Source organism: Colias eurytheme, chromosome 16 (genome assembly GCF_061535395.1).
Source record: "Colias eurytheme isolate Ceu_HAF_F1 chromosome 16, ilColEury1 Martin Lab GWU primary, whole genome shotgun sequence".
NCBI lineage: Eukaryota > Metazoa > Arthropoda > Insecta > Lepidoptera > Pieridae > Colias > Colias eurytheme.
The window spans coordinates 2,202,273-2,229,600 of record NC_142995.1 but is presented as its reverse complement, the minus strand read 5'-3'; the positions used below and the strand labels follow the sequence as shown (position 1 = coordinate 2,229,600).

The following is a 27,328-nucleotide window of genomic DNA, read 5'->3' as shown; positions in this document are numbered from 1 at the left end:
TGTTGTTTAAATCTTTTGCTTATTAGTCACATTTTAAACGGGTTATGTTTATCTGAGTACATCAAGAGTAGCAATGTAAAAGTTTAGTCAAAGTAATAACAAATAATACATAATTAATTACCTAGGTACCTAATTTTCTAATATTATAATAATAAATCGTCACCACGTTATATTCTGGAACATTATAAATTTAAAGCTTGGCCTTAATTAATTAAAAATGTCGGTAATTAAAAGTAGACTGAATTAGCGTTCTCCGTTTCACTGTAAGTAAGCAAAAAACTAACTTTTGTACACTAAAAAGCCTTCAGACGTAATTTTAACGAAATCCGGTTTACGGCGGATTAATTCGAACTTTGTAAAACTCAGTACAATATATTTAAATAGTAGATAGGTAAAGCAATTGATATAGACTGCATGTAACGAAAAATCAATTTTATCGCCACTCGCTTGAGTTGAATTTCGTTCAACCCCTCATATCTTATTTGTGCAAAGTATGTGGGAATTTAAACCTTATACTCTGGTAATAAGGGATGCAATATTAAAGTGCATTATCGATCGAGATGCATCAGACGCACACAGACGAAGCGCAGACAAAAATAAAAGTGCATTCGTGGGGAGAGATTGTCTGGAAGAGTTTGTGGAAAATTGTTCGTTTTTTTAATCATTTCAAAATGGCTGGTTGATTTTAAATTTCGAATATGGCATTGTGCGTGTTTTTTTTATTTTGAAGTGGTAATTGTTTACAGCTTCATTCATTTTTTGAAAGAATTTGATTTATAATACGTATTTTTTAAAAGATTAATTCTTACTCACCAGCAATTTAATGCCCTATTTTTCAATACGATAGTTTTTAGTAATTTTGAAAGCTTGAGAAAATACCTTTTAAATTATGTATTACCTATTTAATGCATTTTATCTACATTGAGCATATTTTCCGATATTATAAAAGCGAAGGAAGCGTTTGATATAAAAATTGTATCACAACGGTTAAACTATTCATACTGGCTTCAAAGGAACGCAGAAGTTATGAGATTTTTTTTATTATTGAAACAATTTTTAAATGAACATTTTTCTTTCCTCTCCTTTTGTTGCTTTGACTATGTTTATGTGTAGGCTTTCAGAGGCAGGTTATCAAGTTTTTAATTACTTTCCCTGCTTCGTTTAGGTTTTGTTTCAATTTAGTCTCCCTCTATAGACCTACGTCCCTTTCCGGGCGAATTAATTTCCCTTTCAAATGACAAAAACATCAGCTCAGTAATTGCGTACGTCGTGATTGACAAACATGCAGCCTTTGATGTTAATGACTGTATAGCGAAATTAAAATTTCGTTTAGCGTCTGATTTTTTGATGCAGATGATTTCATTTTATAGTAATATGAATCTATACTTTATTGAAGTGAAACTTCTTTATCGGGGTTGGAAAAAAATTTAGTGTAACGTTTTTTCGTTACGCGTGACATTTTTCCGTTACTCGCCATCTTTTTCTTATCCCTACCACGCGCGATTCGAGGTATTTCTGTAAAGTTGCATATAGTAAATTATTTTTTGAAAAATAAAGCCATAAAGAAGTTTCACTTCTTACGTGTGTACACTAGTACACGCACACATTTTTTTATATGAAGGTAAAGAATTTGTTCGTTAGCACACGCTAATTTCAGGAGGTACTGGATCAATTTCAATAATACTTTCACCGTTTGATATGGACGTGGTCCCTGAGTGCTGAAATGCCGTATTATAATAAACGTCTGTAAGGTAGTGTAATAAGTAGGTATGACGGGAAAAGCCGGAACAGATAGCTAGTCATGAATTTTCATATATAAAAAGTAAAGTCAAGATAAAAACATAAGAGTACTTCAATAATATTTTATTACTAAACTAGCGGTCCGCCCCGGCTTCGCCCGTGGTACATATTTCGCAATAAAAGGTAGCCTATGTTCTTTCTCAGGGTCTAAAGATTATCTGTGCCAAATTTCATCAAAATCGGTCCAGTAGTTTATGCGTGAAAACCATACATACATACATACATACACACAAACCTTTCCTCTTTATAATATTAGTATAGATGTGTTGATAAATACATAACCTAAGTGGGTGTAACTACACACGTAAAGCCAGGACGGTCGCTAGTTGAATAATAAAAGGGAAATTGCTTACTGCCCGGAAATGTACGGCCATTAATGGGAAAAGGGACGAAGGTGATAAAACGGTTACACGATCGATATTTTTTTAATATTTTAGTAAAGTTATCGCTTTAGTGTTATTTTTCAAGACATATTATTTCAATATATTCTTATGTATAGTGTCTTGTGATGATCTTAACACAATCTTAACCTAACTTAGACCTAATTTACACTATAATAAAATAACTTATTATTAATATTAAGTTATTTCTAATTCTACTAACAAATGGATTGTGGATTATGAAAAAAAAGCTTTTCTTGCAAATAACGGCCGATAGAGTTAATACAAGATTCGCAGTTTTTATGTAAAAGTTATCTAACTAGTAACTTTTTAGTAATCTGTGGTACAAGATTGAAGAAATTGTAAGAATTAATGTGTATGCCATCCATAAATTCTCACAATTTTTATTTTGTTATTAAAATTCATATCATATAAGTTGAAATCCTTTTCAATAAGGGGTATGAGAAATAATTTACGGCCTTTGTCAGAATTACCGACAAAACGAATATTAGAATCATAAAATTGCCTCAAAATTGTATATTATAAGCGTTATTTACATGTACAATAATTATTTGTTGAATTTACAGTATTTAGTATTTACGTTACATCACCATAAGCATTCCAGTAAGAGCTTTATATCATGTAAAGGGGATTACAGAATATCGGCGGAACACAGCCAATGTCTTGTCGTGGAGATCAGTTAGGGTACTATTTTGTCTTATATTAAATGTATAGGTAAATGTATGTTACACTAAATAAGATATTGCTCATATTATACGTAAATATGTAGTTATCATTTGGAAAGCAAGCAGCAAGCTTTATTTTTAACTTTTCGATGAAATTATTCACAGTTCTCTGTGTTTTGCATATAAAAATTGCAATTATTATTCAAAGATGTAGAAACGTCCCGAAGTAGTAGGTAGTCTATGATTCATTAAGTAACACAAATTAGTATAATATAACAAATCCATGAACAGCAAACCACGCACCAATAATATTTTTGTAGTAAACAAATAATTAACACGCCCGGATGCAATTATTGTAAATAACGACTTCATTATAATAAAATATATTTTGGAGGAATAATATTTAGTTATAAAATCGCTTAGCACAATATACCAATTGAACTATATCACATACAAGCGATATTAAACTTTATTACATTGCACGAAACAGTACAATTGCATTCGATTCGTGTATTTTATTTTCCCTAATATATTGTGATATTGCGTCACGGGATTTTGTTCTGTATTCTGATTGCGATAAGCCCCATTTTAGTTATGAGTGAATGCGGTAAAACGAAACACATGTGCCAGGATTTATGTGGTAGTTTATCTGGGAACAGCAGGTCAGTAGTAATGGTTTTAATGTATTGGTGTGGTTTCGTGAATACTGTGGCAAATAGAGAATAATAGAGTATTGAATTAGATAAAGTTAATAGCTATCTATAATCTATACTAATATTATAAAGCTGAAGAGTTTGTTTGTTTGTTTGAACGCGCTAATCTCAGGAATTACTGGTCCGATATTAAAAATTCTTTCGGTGTTAGATAGCCCATTTATCGAGAAAGGCTATAGGCTATAATATATTATCATCGCGCTAATAGCAATAGGACCGGAGCAATGCGGGCAAAACCGCGGGGCTTAGCTAGTGATTATGAGTAAAAAAGTTTCTGTAGAGAAATTCACATTTAAATTTTCATTAAAGTGTAAAACTACTCGTAGTTGATTAAACATAGTAAGAATCATATAAAATTTCAATATTTATGCCTAAATTGTTTTATTGAGCCCATATTATATAAAGTCGCGGTCGTTTTACGAACCTAATTAGGCACACAGCAAGTTACACAGATTTCATACAATATTTGTAATTACATCACTAGATGGCGCTAGTTTACGCAGCTTAATTTAAAAACTGTTTGATTTTTTTTATTTATTTATTTATATGATTTAATGCAACTGTTTGATTATTTATTTATATGAATTAATGTGAGGGTTTTTATTTTGACTCTCTTCTAGGTCTTTTAGCTTTTCTTTTCGATACACCTTTTAAGCCGAATCTTTAGACTTTAGTTTTTAAAATTAGAACATACATTATTTTATTCTTGTTTAAAATGTTAAAACAACCGGCAAATTCGTTTGAAAATTGCGAATATCCTACCCCCCGATTTTATACGGAACTTTTAATCCATATTCTTCAAAGGAAATATTTAAAGAGCTGAAGTTAAGCTCGTTGCAATTTTAATCAAAGGAAGGAAAGAGAATCTATGAACAATACTAGGCTGCGCCCGTAGCGTCGCTTATGTATATTTTAGTATTTCCTTTGCAATTCTATTTTTCCGTTTTATTTTATAGATCGTGACAGCTTCTACGTTCTGCACTAGAGAGATTATATAGAAGTTGAAGTTATATAGTATACCTACCGAATATCATTATTTATTTAGAGCCTTGACTGCTTTTTTCTGCATAAAATTGTAAATTCTACTGATTTCCTCAACTTCGCATGTACACTTTGATCTCAGATACCTATAAAATTTTATTTAGTAGTTTAATCGTAATTGAGTAGATGCCTAACATACATTTCCACAAGACTGTAGTCAAATAAAACAAGAATACACCATAATATAAGCAATTAATTCTTATACCATCTTATAAAACAAGAAGCCGGCACCTTACCCTAATTGAACCGGATCAATACAAAACATCCTAACACCTCATAATAAATTCAAAATGATACTTAAATTAGCCCACTTTTGAAGTTTAGTCCATCACAATGTTTTTAAAACAAAGCCCAGCCTTGAACCGCATCTCTACACTCCACAGTCCTTGACATTTTGCAGTCAGATGATGTTCACGTGGAGATTAGAACATTTTCTAGCCTTTTAAAGACTCTTCGTTCTGATTGACGTAGTTTTGTACTGTATATAGATTTATAAGTAGCACTTATAGAATGTGGAATAACGGTTTAATAGGTACTTTTGTTGTTGGAGCTTTTGCGCAATGATGATGTCTTTTTATGATTACTTCGACGAAATGGCATGATGTCTTTGAGAAATAAAGCCAATTTATGTCAATAAAGATCCCTTCCCCCTATCTCCTATTGAAAATAGATAACTCGCAGTCTACAAAAGTCGTACGTGGCGGTTTTGAAATCTGGTCAATTCAATTGAATAGTTCAGTATCTATCTAATAATAATTATTTATACTGGAGCATATCCTACGACAATTCTTTCCGTTAAAAAAGAAAAATGTGTGCGTGTACTAGTGTACACACGTAAGAAGTGAAACTTATTTGACCTTATTTTTCAAAAAATAATTTACTATATGCAACTACAGAAATGCGTCGAATTACGCATGATAGGAATAAGAAAAAGATGGCGCGTAACGGAAAAATGTCAAGCGTAACGAAAAAATGTTACACTAAATTTTTTTCCAACCCCGATAAAGAAGTTTCACTTCAAAAATAGAATTCCCTGGTGACATTGTCTTGTTTTTAAATTGCACTTGCTAACAATAGTTTCCAAACTTCAAAAACAGATACAACATGCGGTCTTTTATTTCGCTTTTAATAGCTTCCAACAAATATTATATATCAACGCTGCAAATTTAAAAGGAAAAGAAAATTACACTCAGCATATTTTATATAACCTTTGGCTCGGTTCCAGAGACATTGCATTTAAGGTTTTAAGGTCGGCGTCCCGTTGTTTTGAAGTTATGTCTTCATTTAACGTCGCAGTGACCATTGCTAATATTTATTTGAGAAAGTTAACTCGTTGTAACCATTTTGGTCGAGTATATTTTTACTCTGCATTTTTTTAATACTCTGTGGTTATGTGCGCTATTTTTTGTGAGAAGTCCCGCTAAGATAGGACTGAAATTTTAATTTAAAACAATAACATAATATAATAGTTGTTTATAATTGCATGAAATTGTTGAGAATCTTACTTGCGTTTGCCACATTTATTTGTTGAAGAATTTAAGCCTGTCTGTTTATATTACGTTTTGAAAATTAAACTTGAAAATTCATCCGTTTTTATTACTTAACTAGCGGTCCGCCCCGGCTTCGCCCGTGGTACATATTTCGCATTAAAAGGTAGCCTATGTTCTTTCTCAGGGTCTAAAGATTATCTGTGCCAAATTTCATCAAAATCGGTCCTGTAGTTTATGCGTGAAAACCATACATACCTACATACATAATTACAAACCTTTCCTCTTTATAATATTAGTATAGACAAGTAGATAAATGCCGCAGTATAAAGTTCGTCAAGCAAGGCCTGTAATTATAGTCAGAAGAAGGGGTCTCTAACCCTCATATTGTTCGAACGAAATGAAAAATATCTTTAGAATCTTTTCAATAATTAAAACACGTGAGCTTTTCAATCGAGAAGCATTTCTTTGGATAAAAGATTATCTGACCTAATTTAGAAATACAATACAGCCTATGTCTGTATTAAATAACTTATGAAATAGGTCGAATAGTTTCTAACTAAATCCTAACAATTTTAATGATTTCGATAGATTAACATTTCTATAAAATACATAATATATTCGATTTAGAATGATCTGCAATAAAAATATTGGTTTCTACTTCAAGTGGAATGCATCAGAGCTTTAGAATTATAGAAAAAAAAGAAAATTTCCATCTGCAATGAAGATAGCAATTAACAGCTCAACCAAGTTTTATTATTATAAATTATTTCAAAGATAAAAAAGTAGCGACTGCTATATTAATTACGAAATGAATAAATAACAATTGTATTGTATTGTATTTGTTTTATATTGTTGTGATTTCTGTCTACTTTAATTGTTTTGTTCATTGTACCATTACAATTGATTTTAATTTGCCATCAAAGATAAACAATGTTTTAGTTAAATTTTACGATTTTGATTTTAGTATCACTTGGGAAACTTCAAATAAAAAAGAGCGTGTATGCCGAGCACACATGTCAGAACTCAGAAGTGAAACTTCTTTGGTAAGATTCAAAGGTACCTAAATCGTCGCCTTACTCCATGACGTGACCGTATTGCCATGACGCGACGTTGAAATTTTACTCTCAACGCGCCTAAAGAAGTTTCACTTCAAAAATTGTTTGATACTTCCTTTCTTTGAAGTTTAAACATTGTCAATTTTCACCATTTAGAAAGTTATATAAAACACAAACTGACTTCATATCAAACCTAACACATTATAATTATCATCAATTTCATCAACATCGCATTAACCATTCACGTTGTACACAGGTACATACATCAAAACGTCTCAAGCTAATTAGGTCGCTATATCAGCACTGCAATTGTATCTAGCTGAATTTAATCCTAGGAAATCTGTATCGGAAAGCCATTAATACGAACGTTCCTGCTTCTATCTGCAATAACTTTATAGTAAGGCCCTCTATGTAGATTGAGCTATAAGGGCGAATAGTTATGTAAATTAATTCTTAGTAATACTAGCAACTACTTGTATAGTAGTATTTGTTGTAATACTATAGTTGAACAATCTGGGATAATAAAGTTGAAGACTGAAGTGTCTGATTCTCATGTAAACAAGTACTTGATAATTATAACTATGCCTAAGACCAATTTATTGTATGTTTATGTGTCAGCAAATATTTGAAACGTGTGGACCGATTTTGTTGAAAACTATTATACGACAATCCTCCATCGTAAGGATTGACTTTAGTTACATTTATTATAAAAACTGTTAACCGTTTACCCAAACAAAAAGGTTTCGCACCAGCATGTAACAGGCATACAAAATAATGAAGTCATTTTTTGCTCATACACGAATGCCTACTAAGTTAAGAAACAAAAACATACTTATCATAAGATGTACAAATAAAAATTACATACACATTAAAAAATAAGTGATAAGGTCAGGCACAAAAGTGCCCGCAGCGAGCAACGTTAGCCCCATCACTTAGGGGCAAATACGTAGTTTGCCCATCACTTAGGGGCAAATACGTAGTTGCCCCATCACTTAGGGGCAAATATGAAGTTGCCCCATACTTACACACAAATATATAAACAACTACTTACCCTACAGTTACGTCGAATATATTGCTCCCTACAGAGCTGGACACAGCCATGTCTCCGAAGCCCTTTCTGGCCACGATCACAGAAGTGATAAGGTCAGGCACAGAAGTGCCCGCAGCGAGCAACGTTAGCCCCATGACCTCTGGGGGCACGTACGCGGTTGCCCCCGCCACATTTGCCCACCACACCATGAGGTAGGAGAAAAACGCTATCCATACTATCGAACCTATAAATGTTACGGGGAAAAATTTCTTCCCTGGAAAGAAAGAAATAATATTGTTATGAGAAGAAACATTTCTGTTTCTTGGACATTTTTGAAAATTTTATGTTGTTCTTTTATAAGATTACTGAATAATGTGACTGAAATATAATATTTTGTACTTTGTGAGTCAAATGAGCTACACTCTGACGAATATTATGGATATTATTTGGTGTACCACAATGGTTTATTTAAGTATCTTTAAAGTTATGGACATTTTAGCTTGAGAAATGGTTGGAATTAATGAACTAGATTTAATATCATAAATTATATGAAGAAGGTCTAGTTTTTTATCGTAATAAAATATGATAATTCACTGTTATTTAAAGCCTACATTTTATAATGGATGACTAAAAATAAATCGGAATTATACGTGCTTAAAACTTACTCTTACAATATATACTTTATATTTCAATCAATGCAATTACTTAGAAGAAAATCGACATCTATAAACATGTAACAGGTAATTTAAAAAAAGAAAAGATTTTCTAATAACCAGGAATGGAACACCGGACTCTTAAACTAGGAGACTTTGGCCCTACACATCAAGGAGATATAGAACTATATAGGCAATTATTTTACAACACTATAGCAGTAATAATGCAGCAAATTCAATTGTTCCCGCGTAATGGAGGCTTGTCAATATCAAATCGGCTCTGAATGCTCAGCTGCTAATTGCATTAAACCCCTGACTGATCGCATCTCACACGTAATATACGCTATCTGTCTTAGAAACTATGTTATGTGCTTGCAATGGCCTTGATCATAATGCTAGGGATTAAGGAATGCATTTGCGTCGATTTGGGATTCTGCTTGTATTGCAAATCTATAGGTACTATAGTTGTTTGTTTGTTAGAACGCGCTAATCTCGGGAACTACTGGTCCGATTTGAAAAATTATTTCTGTGTTAGATAGCCCATTTATCGAAGAAGGCTGGCTTCTTCATTACGCTAAGACCAACAGGAGCGAAGAAATGCGGGTGAAACCGCGGAGCACAGCTAGTCTGGTATATGATAGAAGTATTACAATACATCTTGATGTAATAGTATAAGGTACTTTAGATATGACAAATCTTATTGAAAGGTTTTGAAATGTTTTATGAACTTATAGCCAATACATAAAATAAATACAGCCATTGCTATTTCGGCTGAATTTAGAGAAGTACTCTTAAAAGATAAGCCATAAATCTGCTTTGACATATTCTCTGTCACTACTCTACTCCCACATATCTTAAGGTGTGGGTTTGAACTTTGATCCCTTGTTAGATGGTACGTGTTAGGAAACATGTCAACGTCGTACTGCTGCCAAAATTGCCTTGGCCTAATCTTTTAACACTGTCATTATAGATACATCTCCTTGGCGTAATCTCCTAGCATTCTGTCAAGATTAGCTTATCGTGGAAAACATTAGTATCGTCAATTATTGACTGGATATTGTCCACGGCTTCGCTCGCATGGCCAGAGAAAAATAAAAGTTTGCACATGGCACTTTTTTAATAAAACGCTCATATGCTGACACATGGTTTTCTTATTATAATTTATGTATATAATTTCACTACCCATAATGTGGTGATCAGAGAATTATAAGTTCTGCCCAATCATCCTTTATTTTTTCCCCATATAATAATTTCCTTTCATAATATTATCTCATTAATTCTTATGATAATTCTATTATTATTTATTCACTGAGCCTTACCTCTCGGAGTCCTCGTGTCCGGGAGGGTCATCCATAACGGGAAGACAATGGGCGCGACTAACAGATACGTTATTCGCTTGCGGAAACCAGAGGGCCATGACATGTCCAACGGCGTCGTGTCGTCCTCTAGGTCTCCTATCTGTAACAAAATGAAGAACTTCAATATTTCTAAAAGCAACAAAAGGGGATTGGGAAAGGGATGATGGAACATGGAAGAATATCGTGTTTTTAATTTCGTAATCAAAATATCAAACTCAATCATTTATTCAAGCAGCCTTTTTTAAGAAGCGCTATCATCGCCATTTAAGGAAATATAAGCAATATGTTTAGTTTAGTGTGCATAGAATAATTTCTAAACACCATCAAATATGGTCAAATATGTTTTATTTTTTTAATCCGGAGGTTACAATTTTTGTTAAAGAGTTCCAAAGTTTCATTTGAAGAACTAAAATGTTCGAGCCTCAATAAACAAAGATCTTCATCTTGTGTCATACCTCATTAAATGCAGTTCTCATTTACTATAGATGCATGTGTGTATGGTAAATACCGCGCAGAGTATTAAGTCGTAGGACTTGCCAAGTGCTAACTACGAGATAGCTTGAACTTAAACTTGAGCGTAAGAGAAACATTTAATGCTTGTATCGTGGTGATTTATCTACTTTATAATACCGTCTTGGCTGTTTTCCATCCCGTTTTATCTGAAATTTTCTTGGCTAAACGATTTCAATTATTTGTTAAAGTTATTTGTGGAACCATAATTTTATGTTATGAATGTGTTTATGTGTTACAGTTTTACGGTTAAAATATGGAAACGTTTATGAAAACTTTTGGCAAGGATATAATTTCGGATCTACAAATAGTATAGCGAGAAAGCTAGTATTCTATTTGTGAAAATAAAGAAATATGTTACAAGAGAAAAAACAAAAACATAGGCAAATTAGTTTTTCTTGGTACCCAAGACTTCGAAATAATTTCTGATGTTATGACAAAGAGTATTATCAGTTACCATGTATTTAAATTACGTTATTAACATTGGAACGTGAGCCTTGGTTGGTCAGTGAGTTTGGTAATTACTCATATCTATAGATTAAAAAAAATATTTTTTTCTTTATAAGTTTATAACTTTCAATGCCAAACTTTCTAAACTACATTTATGCAAAATTTTAGAAATCGCTGAGTCCGTTATTTAGCAAAGTCTATTAGAAATAGCTAAAAGGTCAGTTTTGTATACAATTTGACTATATTCAACATCAATTCAGCAATACGGAGTGGGGTTGATACAGCACGACTGACACAGTATTCAAAAAGCGGAGGGCTCTTGGATTATCGAGGGCTAAGTTACATGTGGGTTACGTAAAGCATCTTTCGCATTTATATATAAGTCTGTGTGTGTATTCATAATTGTGTAAGGTCAGTGATGAAAAGATAGGCGCATGGCTTATTGCTTTTGAATACACACGGGGCTTTTGTCGCAATTCGCAATTATATTTTTCTTAGTTGAGTTTGTTTTTTTCTTTTCTTAGTAGAATAGTGTAGATTGATGTATCTCTTACTGTTTCGTATTACTGAATAGGATTTAATATTTTATGAATATTTATAAATGTCTATTTCTCGCTTAATACATTAAAAAAGCTTATCTATTATAATATACGGAAACAACAATTTTTAGAGTCATCGACAGTACCTACTTATATATTTTTTCCCGCGAAAATCTGCAACAGCTAATGTTTTATTACATTTTTATATAATTCTTTACGCATCCATATTAACATGCACTTAGCTCGAATTGCCATTATCTATAGAACCATATAACAGAAATATTTAAATAAATAACACATAATACACAATAAATCGTACCTCTTCTATAACATCCAGCTGAACATCAGCCAAGCCCCCGTTCGGCAGATCGAGCGGGGTCTCCTTGGCGGTCGCAGCTGCATTCTTCGCGGCCGCTGCGCCCGCGCCGCCAGCCGTCGGCTTGGTTGCTTCGAGCAGCACTTTCAGAGACGCTATAGCGTGCAGCTGCGTCGCTTTCTCGTCTACTTTACCTAGATCGAGCCAAGTGGGATTAGTATATGAATTTATCGAGATTTTGTTTTGGATGGAAAGATTTGTTAAGTAAAAAACTGTTGTTTAGTTGTAATGTGTGAAATATTTTAAGTGTGGTCGCTTTCTCGTCTACTTTACCTAGATCGAGCCAAGTGGGATTAGTTTGGTTGGTTATTATGAGTATTAAAGGGTTGGTAATACTTTTCTTAGTACAAAACTGCTGTTTAGTTATAATGTGTGCAATATTTTAAGGATTTATTAAGACTATAATTGTTTATGAGGGTAATATCGGTTGGTTGGTATAATAAGTTTATAGGCCTTTTCTACTTAATTAATTAATTTGACATTACGGTGTTTAACGTAATTTCCATAGGATAATTACATAATTATAGTAGGTATAGATAATTATGGTTATACCAACGAGCCGTTTTTAAATATATATTTTTTAATTTTACTATATTTTTGTCTTATTTTGTATGACATACATAAAATAAAATAAGAAAAAGAACGTTTTTATTATAATTAATTATAATTATTGTCAAACTAGCATGCTTTACAGGAATATTATCCAATTCTCGGACAGAATAATAATTGAATGTTCACGAAAACAGAAAAAATACAAATCCCATCGGCCCTCACGCCTTAAGCAGTCCTCAATTTTCAGCAGAACGTATATCAGTTAACATTACACTCTAGTAAAATATGTTATTCGAGAGAAGAAAGATGTACAAGCGTTGGCGTAGCGCGGGCCTCCGCCGAAACGGGCCGCCTGGGGCACTAGAAATACGCAGCCCCTTGTTTTTTTTGAATAGCGTATAGTATATGCTACTATGTTTAAACTTCATAAAATGTTAAAATATACTTAATTTGTACATCATACCATTGCCCAAGAAGAACAACTGTAAAAATTAATACTCAATATTTCTAATATCTAGGTAAGTATATTTTACCATTTTCCGTATATATTTATTGTATTATATTTCCTATACCAACCAGGCTTGGGGCCCCTCAGAACCTTGCTACGGTTCTGTGTACAAGTCTCATACAAGTATACAAAGTAAAATTGGTCCCTTAGAAGTAGGTCAAGCCGCGCAGATACCGCGCGATATGGCCTGTTCCGGAACCAAACTTTACTCATTGACAATGAATTTAGGACTTAAATAATATAAGCCTTTGAAGAAAAGGCGTTCCAATGTGGGAATAGGTGTTTTATACTGCTATTGTTATCCTTCTAAAATTTTTTAAATCTTTAGTTAGGGTTTAAAGTAGGTTTTGTTCCTTTGCTGTTGTTAAATTTCTTAATCATAGTTGTTTTGGTTGTTGATTAATCGGTTATTTTTTTCTTGTGTTTTTATTAATAAAGATTACACATTATTTTTAAGAACTTTTGTTTATCCTAACATTATACGTAACTAGAACATATTATGAAAAATTAGTTAAACGAAAAATTTTAATAACGTACGTGTACACACTGTACCATCTTCACTACATAGTATAAAACAAAAGGGCTTTCTCTGTCCCTATGTATGCTTAAATCTTTAAAACTACGCAACGGGTTTTGATGCGGTTTTTTTTAATAGATAGAGTGATTCAAGAGGAAGGTTTAAGTATATAATTTATTTGGTTTTAGACAAAGCGGGCGAAGTCGCGGGCGGAAAGCTAGTTATGACTAAATGTCAATTATACAGTACATATAGTTTTAGACAAAAGGTGTTTTGTTTTAATTAAAATTATGTTTAAAGATATTGATTGCCTGATGTTATAAACTCGCTAATGGACGACGGCGAGTGTGGTCATAGACTGACTATCAAAAAGTGTTTAATTCCTCATGTCCCGATTAATATACCTATTAGTATAAACGGTTTATACCCTTTTAGAGGTCCTTTAGGGAGCTTTGAAGGGAAATGGACCCTTGGTGTAGTATGACAAAAACATGTCAATATAATTTAGTAGAACTTTTAAGGCTTAATATTAAGTGGGATGTAATATAGAATATAGAACAGCTTTTTAATCCGAGTATGATTAAATTTAGGATGAATATTGAAACTAATATTATAAACAATTTTTCGTTCGTTTGTGACGGAAAAAAAAACTGTGACGTGAAAATTCAACATGCATTTTGAATTTTATACATATGATGTCCGCTATATTATTAACATAATATAAACTTAATTATTGACTTCCATTTCAAATCTTAATTTAAGATGATATACAGCACTACCGTTAATAAAGTCCCGTTCCTCTTGCGGGATGAAACAGATGCATCTCACATCTGTTTCACAAATTATCTTTTCGTCTTTTTACTAGAGTATTTTTCGTTATTTTCCATAGCACAATAAAAGTATCAAGTCACACAAGCATTATATTTTCATAAAACATTTAAACTTAAACTGCTTTTTTATTACGTAAGCCATTTACCAAAACTTTTAATAGGTTTTCTCATACAAGTAGTCTGCTATTAATAACTAGCTGCGCTCCGCGGTTTCACCCGCGTGGCTCCGCTTCTGTTGGCCTTAGCCTTCCTCAATAAATGGGCTATCTAACACCGAAATAATTTTTCAAATCGGACTCGTAGTCTCTGAGATAAACGCGTTCAAACAAACAAACAAAAAAACTCTTCAGCTTTATAATATTACTTATTAGTATTATAGATATTAATGCGGAAGTATGTTTGTCCCAGTTTCCGCAACGGTGGGACGGATAGACGTCATTTTTTGTATATATTGCCGCGATTTTATGGTTCAGAGACTTGGGTACTTTATCCCGGGCAAATGTAGGATAAATGCATGTCAGCTGGTATGGTTCATTATTTACTGAATACGGAAATGCTTACTGCTTTTTTCCAAATGGTTATTAATAATGCTAATGTAATTGGAATAAAGATTAGAAAACGAATGAATGAATGAATGAATGAAAAATTCTTTATTATACACCAGATATGATACATTTTATAAACTTAACAATAAATTAATCAATTTACAGTAGGCGGCCTTATCGCTGGCAGCGATCTCTACCAGGTAACCCAAAAAAGACGAGGAAAATAGTTAAATTAATCATGGTGGTGCATAATAAATAAAAGTGCATGAATCAGAATAATATATTAATATACTATAACTACATAGTAAATACATATTATACAGAAAATAATAGACATAACATATTAATTTAATAATTAAAATAGTGTATCGCGGGTTCCTTGAATAATTTATCAACATTTTACTGGGATTTAAATTGATTTAGCTATTGGGATATTCCCTATTACTAGTAAAAAAAGGTGTAGCATAAGAAATAAAAAAAATACTTTAATCTTTCTTTAGCAAAGAAAAAAACTAACCAAATTACAGTTCGTAAAATCCTTTGCCTGCCACAATTTTATTTAAATTTCAAAGTAAACAGTCGCCCAGTTTTGGGGACATAAAAAAAACTTTTATTATTACGGTAGTTTGTTTGGCAATTGTCCAGTACGCTGTAGAGTACGTGTAGCCTTCTACGGCTCTACGTAACGTAGAGCCTCGTAGCGGCGTGCTACGAGTGAGTTATTCAGAGCGAAAACCTTCCACATTTCATGGGCGCTAATTTTGGTTATTTTATCGTTTCGTAAATTACATTTGTATTTTATGTGAATTAAACTTTTATTTAATAATTATTATTAATGCTAGTTTCACAAATGCTTTAACTTATATGCATGTTAAAATGACAAAAATCTTAAAAATTGTATTAAAGTGTATGTGAAACAATCAAATATCACATGACTTGTGAGAATACAGTACGTAAGAATTTTTTTTTTAAGTTTTAGTCAAATGAACTTCTTTACTAGGGAAATTGTATGAAGTAAACAATAAGATAATTATTATATTCAATTTTTAACCCTTTTTCATAACTATAATAATGACAAAGTAAATTTATAAATTTCTTCAGAGTTTATTTCTAAAATTTTTCAATCATGTGTATTATGTTTCATATTAACTATTGAAGTTATTCTATACAGTATAGTCTGCCTTAACAACTTCGATAATGGCGTCAAGTTTGTGGACATCGCTATTGGTAATAAATACAAAGTTAGCCTTTGTGACCTAACTCTCCATTGTTACACTTTAGATAACTGTTGACGTGCACTCAATACTATTGTACGTAGTATATATCTGTCAACTGTGATACTATCATATCATAACTAGAATGTTATATATAAGAGTTTTAAAGTCCTTACTAATAAAAAGTTAAACAATGGATAAATTTCTACCATTTTCTACCATAGCTGTGTCCTGCTCTTGCTCACATGAAACGTCAATCATAAAAACAAGACAGGTTATTACAATAACTAATCCATTGCAAAGCGAATGGGTAACATTTTATTAGTAAGACCGTAAATATTCTTCTCTATGATTTTGGATTTTCCAAACTTTTATACATATAAAATTCTCGTGGCACAATAATTACCATACTCCTCCGAAACGGTTGGTCCGATTCTCATGAAATTTTGTGTGCTCATTCTTCATATACCCGATCAGATAACCGACCAATATCTATTTTTATACCCTTAAGTGATAAGAGTATGGCAGAGCGACGTTTGCGGGGACAACTAGTAATCTATACTATAATATTACTAGCGGTCCGCCGCGGCTTCGCCCGTGGTACCTACATGTTTAAACTATCCTATCTCTCAAGTTGGATCGAACTGCACATGGTGTGCGAATTTTATTATAATCGGTTAAGTGGTTTAGGAGTCCATTGAGGACAAACATTGTGACACGAGATTTATATACGGTATATTAAGGTTATGAAGCTGACGAGTTTGTTTGAACGCGCTTATCTCAGGAAGTAATGTTCTGATTTGAATAATTCTTTCAGTGTTAGAAAGTCCATAATCGAGAAAGGCTGTAGGGTAGCGATATTATTATGTTAATACCAATAGCAGCGGAGCACTATGGGTAAAACCGCGGGGCAAAGTTAGTGATCGATAATATTCTTTATTTGAATATAGTTGGAAATGATTAAGCAAAGGCAACTGTTTAAAACTAAGAAAGAATGGAAAAAGAAAGAGTACTTTCTCTTTAAATTAAAACTTTTATTAATATATAACGAAGTTTCTACTTTTTTGTGTCATTTTCTATTTTGTAAATTTTCAACTTCTTTTAAATTATGTGTCTATAAAGTTAATTTCTAATTTATAAGAACAGCTAATAAGGAAGGGAGCACATTTTTATGTTCTGTTTATATTATACACCAGCTGTGCCTCGCGGTTTTACCCGCATAGCTCTGCTCCTGTTGGCCTTAGCGTGATTATATAATACAGCCTATAATAGCCTACCTCGATAAATGGGCTATTTAACAGCGAAATAATTTTTCAAATCGGAGTTCCTGAGATAAGAGATTCAAACAAACTCTTCAGCTTTATAATATTAAGTATGTATAGATAATTCAAATATTTGTCCCTTCACGCAAAAAATACAGACCTAAACACACATTTACGGATTTTATCTATTTATCTAACAAGAGTTTCATAACCTCAGTATTCCCATTTTATTTCCTCGCATCACTTAACATAATCCAAATAAATCAAAGGCTTAATTCAGCTTGACAAAATATCGGATACAGATTACTATTAATGTGATTTACATGTAAACAACTTAACTCTTTTAAGGTTTCTATCGCGTGAACTAACTATATTATTGTGATACAACCCCGAGTCTGTAATACCTGAATAGCGACACCTTACTCTGAATCGTGTAAGCGAAATGTTTTCGTTACAGATGATACTTTCCAACATCATCCATTGGGACCTTACAGTCGAGTATACGGGTCGAAGATCCTCCCTTTTTCGATAGAGGAATTCCATTCTCAAATGTCAAAACAAGGTGATTAAATAGTCAGTTTATTTCTTGTTATTTATTTGTATCGGAAGGACGATATTTCAAGGCTTTATTATGATAACTAGCTTCCGCCCGCGACTCTGTCCGCGCGGATGTCGGTCTTCGTGTGGATGGTTTATTTCTCCATTTTGAGTAACTCTGACAATAACATCTTATAAATATCTATTGGACTCAAATACGGCTAGGCCTATAATAATACCCAACGTGTGTTCGCTGTTCTACAGAACAATGTCTATGGATAAAACTGAAAAATTAAGATTATTTTTTTTCTTCGTATTTTTTCAGGATAAAAAGTATCCTATTTTACGCCCAGGATAATAAGGTATAATTATAGCAAGTTTCATCGAAATCGAACCGTTAGTTTTCACGTGATGTCTTCACATACAGACAGACAGACAGACAAAAATTTTTTTAATCACATATTTGGGTTTGGTATCGATCCAGTAACACCCCCTGCTATTTATTTTTTCAATATTTTCAATGTACAGAATTGACCCTTCTACAGATTTATCATATGTATAGATTAGCAATTTCGTAACATTAATTAACGAGTGATTTCAAACTGGAATTATCACTATGTTAATATGTTAAAAGGATAAACGAATAAATCAATAATTTTTATTTATTATTTTTGTTATCATAGGAAGTTTTATATCTCAACTCACGTTTTGCATCAGTTTTTACCATATTTGCGCATAAATATATGTGAGGTTATAAAACATATAGCCATGACTTGTGACCTATTTAAAAGCGGTCAAATAGCATAATGAATAAACAGCCGAGGCAGTAAAGACAGTCATTATTTTAATATCGTTGGTTGCTTCAATGAAGGTTGAGTTTCTTTAGAGTTGCCATTGGAGTTGCCTCGTTGACTGACTTGTTTGGCACTTTTATGTATAATGATAGTTTGAAATATCATTTATAAGAGTTTGTGGGTGCTTGCACTATATAATTTAGTTTAATTATTTAATACTGAATTTACTGTACATTTATTTAGTTTGATTTGAAGTGTCTTATTCTAATTGTATTGTGTGCTGTGTTTATTGCAATTTTGTGCAGTGAATAAAATGATCTTCCTTTCTTTTTCTAATAAAATGTATTAATGTATAAGTATCGTATTAAAAGTGCAGTTGCAAAATGCTTTGTTAGATAGATGTTATAGCTTGTATTAAACATTCTTATTAGAACTGTTGTTTTTATTTAAAATAAACCATCATACTAAACTAGACCTTATTAGTTAGTTAATCCAGTGATTAAGCAAAGGCTTTACTCACACTTAACCATTGTATAAGTCATTACTAAGATTATCTGTATTATCAATAAAAATCAAATCGAATTTGATAGATTTATATCTCAGAACTACTATCTGCTTGTCTTAATTATCTATGAAATATCTACAACGCTGCGCCATGATTCATCCTCCTCTCTTTGTCTAACGTAAACGATATTTATAAAATAAGTTGCATTAACGATAACCAAAAAGCCAAGCCATCGTTATAAAACATTTGCTATCCAAAATATAATATTTGCATTAACTAGAGCGGACGCGTTACAAGTAGGGTGCTCGAGCTCGCCGGCCATGGCATCTCGGCGAAGTGCTGGATGCAGAACTGCATTGTTACCTTACTTTAGCGTAATTATTTTAGAGGTCACGGTAATGTATGCGTGCGGTTTCACGTCTTTATGTTACATGTATAAATAATACATGTCTAAATAATACTGTCAATAATACATGAAGAAACACGTGCGCACTAATGAAACTATTTTATGTTCTCCTTGATAAGTGTAAAAAGCTAGAATTAAATCTGTTCGTTTAGGGCCGATTTTTCAATGGTTGGATAAAACTTATTCGTCGAATAATGTATAAAACTACCATTTTAAAAACGTATTCTAATTGCCCGTATTTGACAGTTTACGTGACATTTTAATATTATCGTGTTATACTTTATTGGACGGATAAGTTTTATCCAAGCATTGAAAAATCGGCCCTTATCATAATCGAGTCAAAGAGTCGGTTACATACAAATTACAAACATACATGAAGATAAGAAAAACGTGTTAAAACCTTATTTTTAGCGTGATCAACGTTTAAAATTCCATCAAGAATTATTATAAACAAAAATATAGTTAACCTTAATATGCTGGGTTTACATTGGTCTTGTCTTAATGATAATAGTTTATCAACTGTTGCGACTTTTAAGCGTGAAAAGCAAGTACAGTGGAGCTCAGTTATTATAACATATTAATTTATGATAAAGCAGAGATACATTGTTTACCTTCAGATGGTGAACTAAAGAGTGACCTAGCTTATTCAGAGTGACGAGTGTTAAACAATATTTTACGAGGATCACCATCCAATGTTAATGGCAATAGGTGTCTACAGTAGCCATCGACGTTAGCAGCTTCAAACATGTTCAAAGAAATTTACGAAGTTTAATCAATAATGTGGTGATCGTATTTGAATCTGAGTATATGGTCTATACTCTATGCGATAGTATGTATTGCTAAACCTATGCAAGTACGTAGTATGTACGCTAGTATGTATTGCTATCTCTTAAACATTTCCCCTGTAGAGATGAGAAATATTTATGTCCAAGATTATTTTAGATCAAAGACTACGACGAAACATGTAAAGATTCTTTTAAATTTTTTATTAATAATTATTATTTTTTAAAAAGAACAAGAAATGTGATTACGGTAATTATACAATTGTATACAAATTTACATACAAATAAGCATGACAAGTATCATTTGTCGATACACAAATATTCCAATATGTTTAAGTTAGTGCAGTATTATTGAAGTCTAGGAAATATGTTTAACTAACATTAAGTTTGGTTCAGTTCTAGTATAATTGTTAATATAATTATTGAACAGGAAAATATATTGTAGAGGATTATCATAGCTTGTTCTAAAACATAATTTTATATAATAAGCTTAAGAAAGAAATTACACAATAATGCTAGTATTGTGCAAAAGTAAAAAACCATTTGAATTCATTCACATAATAGGATAAGAAGAAGAGTTATATTCCAAGTATTTCTGATTTTGTCTGTTAAAAGTTACATCTATAGTTTCATTTTTTTTTTCTTTAAAACGCGTATACACAACCTTGGTCTCTCTTATCTGCATTCTCCACCAAATGGGTCTTCTTTTAACCACTTTTAAATAACAACGGAGCGGAAAATCACGCGTGAACCGATAAAAATGCGTCAGCTTAATATTTTATCCACCTGTCCATTTAACAGCATTTTGATGAATTAAAGCAAGCTAAGAATCTCAACCATTTGGCCAGCTGCCATTAGGCTTTAGAATTGTAGTCAGTTGTATTGTTTAGTATTTGTTGAGTTCGTAAGGGGATGAATATTGAGGTCAACGCTTTTAAACTGCTAAGAATGTCGTGATGTTATTAGAGTAGAATATTTAGATTTAAATATAAATATCAAGGTTCATATCTAAATGTGCATAGTAGTTTTTCGTTTGGGGAAATGCCAGTAATGTTCTGTTGAATTGGATGATGTATCTATAGAAAGAAGAATATTCTGATTTAATTTTATAAATTGCTTTTGTTGTGGTGTGTTGTTAGTTTTAAAATAAAATAATGAATAATAAGTTGTTTCTTGCGAGTTTATTATAAAAACGTAGTCTAATTTAGTATTTTCTAGTGTTTGATTTTACGCGAGTATTATACATTTAGAAATTAAAGACTTTTTAATGGATTTTAAACGCGATTTATTCATTATATTATTTTCCCGACGTTTAGAACACTTTACAGCGAGCGTGGTCACTGGGAAACGTCGGGAAATATATAATTTTTAAATCGCGTTTAAAATCCGTTAAAAAGTCTCTACTTTTTAAATGTAGTCTAATTGTTTTAGCGTTTGTTAAATAAACTGCTTTTTTAATAGTAATAAGCAGAGAAGTTGTAAATATTAAAAGGAAAAGGGCTATTGGCCTATTGCATACGTGTTATAGTCAGATTATAGCTTTCCTTATTTTTTGTACTGTACGTGCTTCATTCAAATGTGTTCATATCGATATTAATAGAACATGAATGGTTTTTATTAAAAACAATAACATTACGAGTACAAAAAGAAAATAATAGGCAGGATATATTATGACGAAAGAATTTATTTATTTAATAATACATTTTAAATCTTTGTAACAACTAACTTAGCGAATGAAAAGTTCAGTAGATCACATTACAATGGGTTTAAATGTTTCTAAATTAGAAAATTTTAGCTATGAAGTGTAAAAGCAAATATTTATAAAACTAAGGTACCTATGTGTTTTTGTGGTAGACAAGCTAGAACTTCATCACTGGCAGTTGTTTTCGCGTGAAAGAGTAACAAATATACATTCTTAAAATTTAAGCTTTATAATACAGGATCTCGAAAATATGCAAAAATACGATAACCACAACAAAGCCTGGGACTTTATGTAAATAACAGCAAATATACGGTTCGGATTATCGCGGTTAACAATAGACCTATTTCATCAGAAAACTTTGTGCGGTCGGAATGGTCTCTGTTTCATCTTTTAGCATTTGCAAGTAATAATGCTAAAGTTTGCGTGTTTGTTAGTGATTACGCGAGAACTAGTGTTTTTTTTGGGATTAATAAGGTTAATTTGGCTGTAGTGGAAGAAGAGATAAATAGAGAGGACATATTTTAAGGAGTGAAAATACTATATATATTATGTATTGTAGAAAAAAAAACCTATTCGGATTGGAATCTGGTGAAGAATAGATTCAAAATTGAATAGGTACAATTTAACGTAAAAGTTTGACTGCTTTTAGTAAACTATCAAATCTTGTATCAAAGAGTCTGGTTTCAGGGAGAAAGAAAGCATTATGTGAAAATATTGGCATGATTTATGTCCTAATCGTAAACTTAAGGTTATGTTGTCTACGCACCAATATGCAATTGCTAAAGCTATCTACAGATTTCCTTTTTTATTTTAGTCATCGATAGGCTTTTCAGTATAGATAACAGCCCAGTATAACGCATAGACCTAAAAAATCCAATGTAAAACCAATCTCCTAACATCCACACAGACCAACTGCGTTTTTTAAAACGTCTGCCAATTGGCCGTAACTCACGTTTTGATTGTATTTGAAAAGCTGCCAAGTTCACAGAATCGATACGATTTGCACCAAGCGGCGCTGGGTTAACTAACTTACTTGTAATGTTGATTATTTTTATCTCGTAGGCTTCCGTGTACGGAATTTAGTATTGGTTGTGACGCATTTTCGGTGAGAAAATTCAAAGGTGTTTGAATTTTCTTATTTCTGATATAATTTGATACTGTGTTCCACGGTTTTATTTAAGTGGTATATGATGTTGTTAGGCCTATTATGTATAGATTAAACTTGTGTTTAAGAGTCAAAGGAAGTCAATAGAATAAAAATATTCTCTATTAGAAAGTTGTACATCATACTAATGACTAACGAAATATGTATATTATGTTAGAAATAAAATTAAAAAATACTTTCGTAATAAACAAAGCTGACAATAAAATCATTGGTTACCATAAATAACAAATCAAGCTTTTACAGCAATTACACGTTACATTAAATGTTTAAAACACTACCATTTTAAAAAAACACGGGCGAAGCCGGGGTATAGAGCTAGTATATCATATTGCATTTTATGCATATTGTCACACTATCCTTCTACTTTATACACCACAATCCCATATCTATAATCCCATATTGGATTCTCTTACTAATGGACTTATGGTCTTATGAAAATAATATCAGGTGACGTATTTTTTTCTTTCTTATGAAAAAACCACAGAAAATCCCCTTATTTTTATGTATATTTCTTAGAACAGAATTTAACGTGCTTATTATAATTTATGGCCCTGCCCTTATAAAAAAAACATTTGTTTTAATCTGTCTGTCTGCTCATCCAGGAATGTACATATTTTGAACGTTTATATTAAGTAGGTAACAATTTAGACAACTACCTACTATAAGTAGGGGTTTATTATGTTGTATTAATTAATTTTATATTAAAAACTGCTTATTTGTGGACTACCTACATCAGATAATATAATATTTTGTTATTTCTTTGTAATTTAAAATAAATTCATAATTATAATTGTTCAGTTACAGCCACAATTGAGCCAATTCCAATTAATACAAAAGTTTATACTTAATGCAACGTTTCTAAATATAACATGGACTATAGGTATATCGATATATAGATATAAGAAAACCTCGGTTGGTACGGATTCCACGAACTAGGAACGTAATTGTTTTGGAGTAAGCTTTCAGAATTTGTAGCTTTAATATTTGAATGAATCAAAATGTTTGTATACAAAATTATAGAGAAATAAGAATTATAATGAAAATAAAACCCGACTGTTAATTTATATAGCCTATTTTACAATCATCTTTCTGATGATTACAACGATTCCTCGAAAGTCAAAATCCGTCCAGCGGTTTGGGCCTTAGGGCGTGCCATATATACACTCGAAAAACATTACCGTCCTTCTTTCCCAGTCGGGTAAAAATACATTCATACATCTCATATCATAGAAAATTCGATACATTCGTACTTAATTATCAAATTATTTACATTATAATATCTACAGCATAATCAGTATAGGTACTACATAAAAGTTATATTTTCTTCTGTTTTTTTCATTCTTCTTTAAGAAACTGGACGAGTCTTCTCTCTTCGATGTAAGCATACGCAGGCAATAGTAACAAAAAGCACTCAAGTAATAAAAACTTTAGTACTTTGAATTACTAAAACCTGCATGTGCTACTTTTGATGACTCTTCTTCTCTTTTTTTTCTTTTCTTCCACGATGATTAAGTACATGTTTTTATATTGGTTAATTTTACACATAAATACATTTATACAAAGTACAAACAACGAAAATACTAAAAACTCTTTAAACAAGCTTTTATATTTTACAAACACTTATAGATATCAGTGTTGATGATAGTAGAGTTTTCTTCGATTTTAAGAGCTATTACGCACTGTCGACCAGTCGCCGGCGACTCAGTCTCTCGGCGACCAAAACAGAGAAACTAGGGGCAGGAAACCAAGCCGAGCGACAGTATTCTAAGTACATTCGTGCTGAATCCGGTCCCTACAAGAGTCGCTACGACAGTTGCTTGCAGTGCGAACGCTCCCATTTGAAGCCGTGCTTCTATTGGTCGCCGGCGACCGCCAGTCGCCTGTGCGTCGCCACAACGCGGCGAGTCGCCGAGTCGCCGGGACGACTGGCGACTCAGTGCGCAAGCCCCTATTTAAACTATAGTAAGTCACAGTCGCCGGCGACTGAGTCGCCAGCGACTGGTCGACAGTGCGTAATAGCTCTAAAATGTAAATAGGAACGACACATATAAAACATGTTCGTGAGTTTAAAACAATTCAGTTGCGCATGTAAATTCGTTAATTAAAATCTACTAATCGGATTTTGGATAATTGCATTGTTTCTGTTGAAATTGATAATTTGTCAAATCATGGTACCCTAGTGATATATCCATACAAACGGTAGTATATTTTGAGTTTTTTTAAACATGAACGCATTATCATAATTTAATAGAGCTTTTTAATGTTAAAACACAAAATAAATCTTGATCTAAACATTTTATAACTATGTTGCAATAACTATGCATATGTTGCGAGAATATTTAAGAGGTGTGTGTGTGTTGCTAGATTAAATAATATTTTGGTAAGAAATTATGTACAGAAAAGCGGATAAGCGAATTGACAAGTGACAAGCACTCAAGGGTTACCAACGTTAAAAAAGAACTTTAAAGTGTGCCGTGTTGTGACTAGGCAAATTTAAATAAAAATTGCTTGTGAAAAGAGCAACACGGCTCTACCATAAAAATGTAATCTATATTTTTAATCCTTTATCCGTTCTATTTGTGGGGATTTATAATTAATATGTTACCTATTTTGACATATAATTATGTAGATTAAAAATAATGTAATTAATGTAATAAATAATAGGTAAATATCTATTTATTATTTAAAACAGTAATAGCTAGTCGAGAGAGTAGCTGGTTTTGTTCCATAGAACCTTGTATTTTCTTTTCTCCTAACTACTTAGAATACTAGAAAATCTTAAACAAATTCTTTGTCAAATAAGAAATATCCTTTCCGTGTTGCTCCATAATATATTAAAATAAGCAGTGTTAATTAAAGCTTACAAAGTTAAAAATTCATACGATTTATCCATTTTGCTTTAAATCTGAACTGTATCATTTATTATTAATTAAGCATAAAATTACAGTACATTAGCGTAATTTACAATTTGAGCACTTAATTCTGTAAAATACTACGGCAATATGTATAAAGTTCACCTCTATTTTTCAATTCGGTTATATAAAGTATGCTTATGTATTGTCAGATATTTATAATTAAAATTGATTGGGCAATCATAAGAACTTAGCAAAACATTTTTTATTTAACCCTACATAAAAACACACACTTGTATTTATTTACCGCTCTTACCGAATGCTCTATAAAAGAAAACGTATTGAAACTATTATAATGATACAAGTAATACTGCCTAGTTTCATCTAGTCGTTAGTCAAATCTCATATACGACCACAACGACGTTCCTTTCTTTCTTCGTCTTATAAACAGAGGTTGAGTTTCCATGCAATATTTTTGAATGGCAATCAAAGACTTCTTATTGAATAGTAAAGCGAAGTTACCATCTTTGAGTGAGGCATTCAGAAGCAATTCTGTGTGTCTTTGCTATCTCAATGAATGCTTTGAGAATTGCTATAATAGCTTCTCCACTATTGTGCGAATTTTAGATGACGATTTTTCTTTTGCCACTTTTCTAGGAAACTTTTGAAGTGTTAAATGTTTTAGGTAGTTGGAAGATTGGAAGAACACAAATTTATTTCTTTAAGGTGGATGTTCCGACCGTCCCTCCATACATTTTTGATTACCTCTAAACACTTAACACAGACACTATTTCTTTAAAACTAATCATTTTATCACTTCTCTATAATGAAATGTGTGCGCGTTCGACCTTTTTAATCAATAATTTACAATATTTACTTAGAAAAACAACAGTAAAATACCGGAAAAATTTGACACTTCTACAGTAGTGTGCGTGACTTTTGCCAAGCGAAACACGACATAAAGCACGACATCTAGCGCATAGACTATATACTTATTACAGATCTAGCGCGTCAATGTCTAAACGAAAGGCGATGTTTAGACATTGACGCGCTAGATGTCGTGCATCCGCGTTCGT

The 27,328-nt window shown here is 32.1% G+C and overlaps 1 protein-coding gene across 1 annotated transcript in view; it reads right to left on the bottom strand.

The window, feature by feature from the left end:
* Positions 1 to 27,328, bottom strand: part of Nckx30C (solute carrier family 24 member Nckx30C) — a 69,855-nt gene that overhangs the window by 2,515 nt on the left and 40,012 nt on the right. The window contains exons 4-6 of the mRNA XM_090110591.1: positions 12,025 to 12,215; positions 10,168 to 10,306; positions 8,217 to 8,469 (exon numbers count right to left, since the gene is read on the bottom strand). Of these exons, the coding sequence (XP_089966717.1) occupies positions 8,217 to 8,469; positions 10,168 to 10,306; positions 12,025 to 12,215 (583 nt within the window). The remainder of the gene's footprint in view (positions 1 to 8,216; positions 8,470 to 10,167; positions 10,307 to 12,024; positions 12,216 to 27,328) is intronic.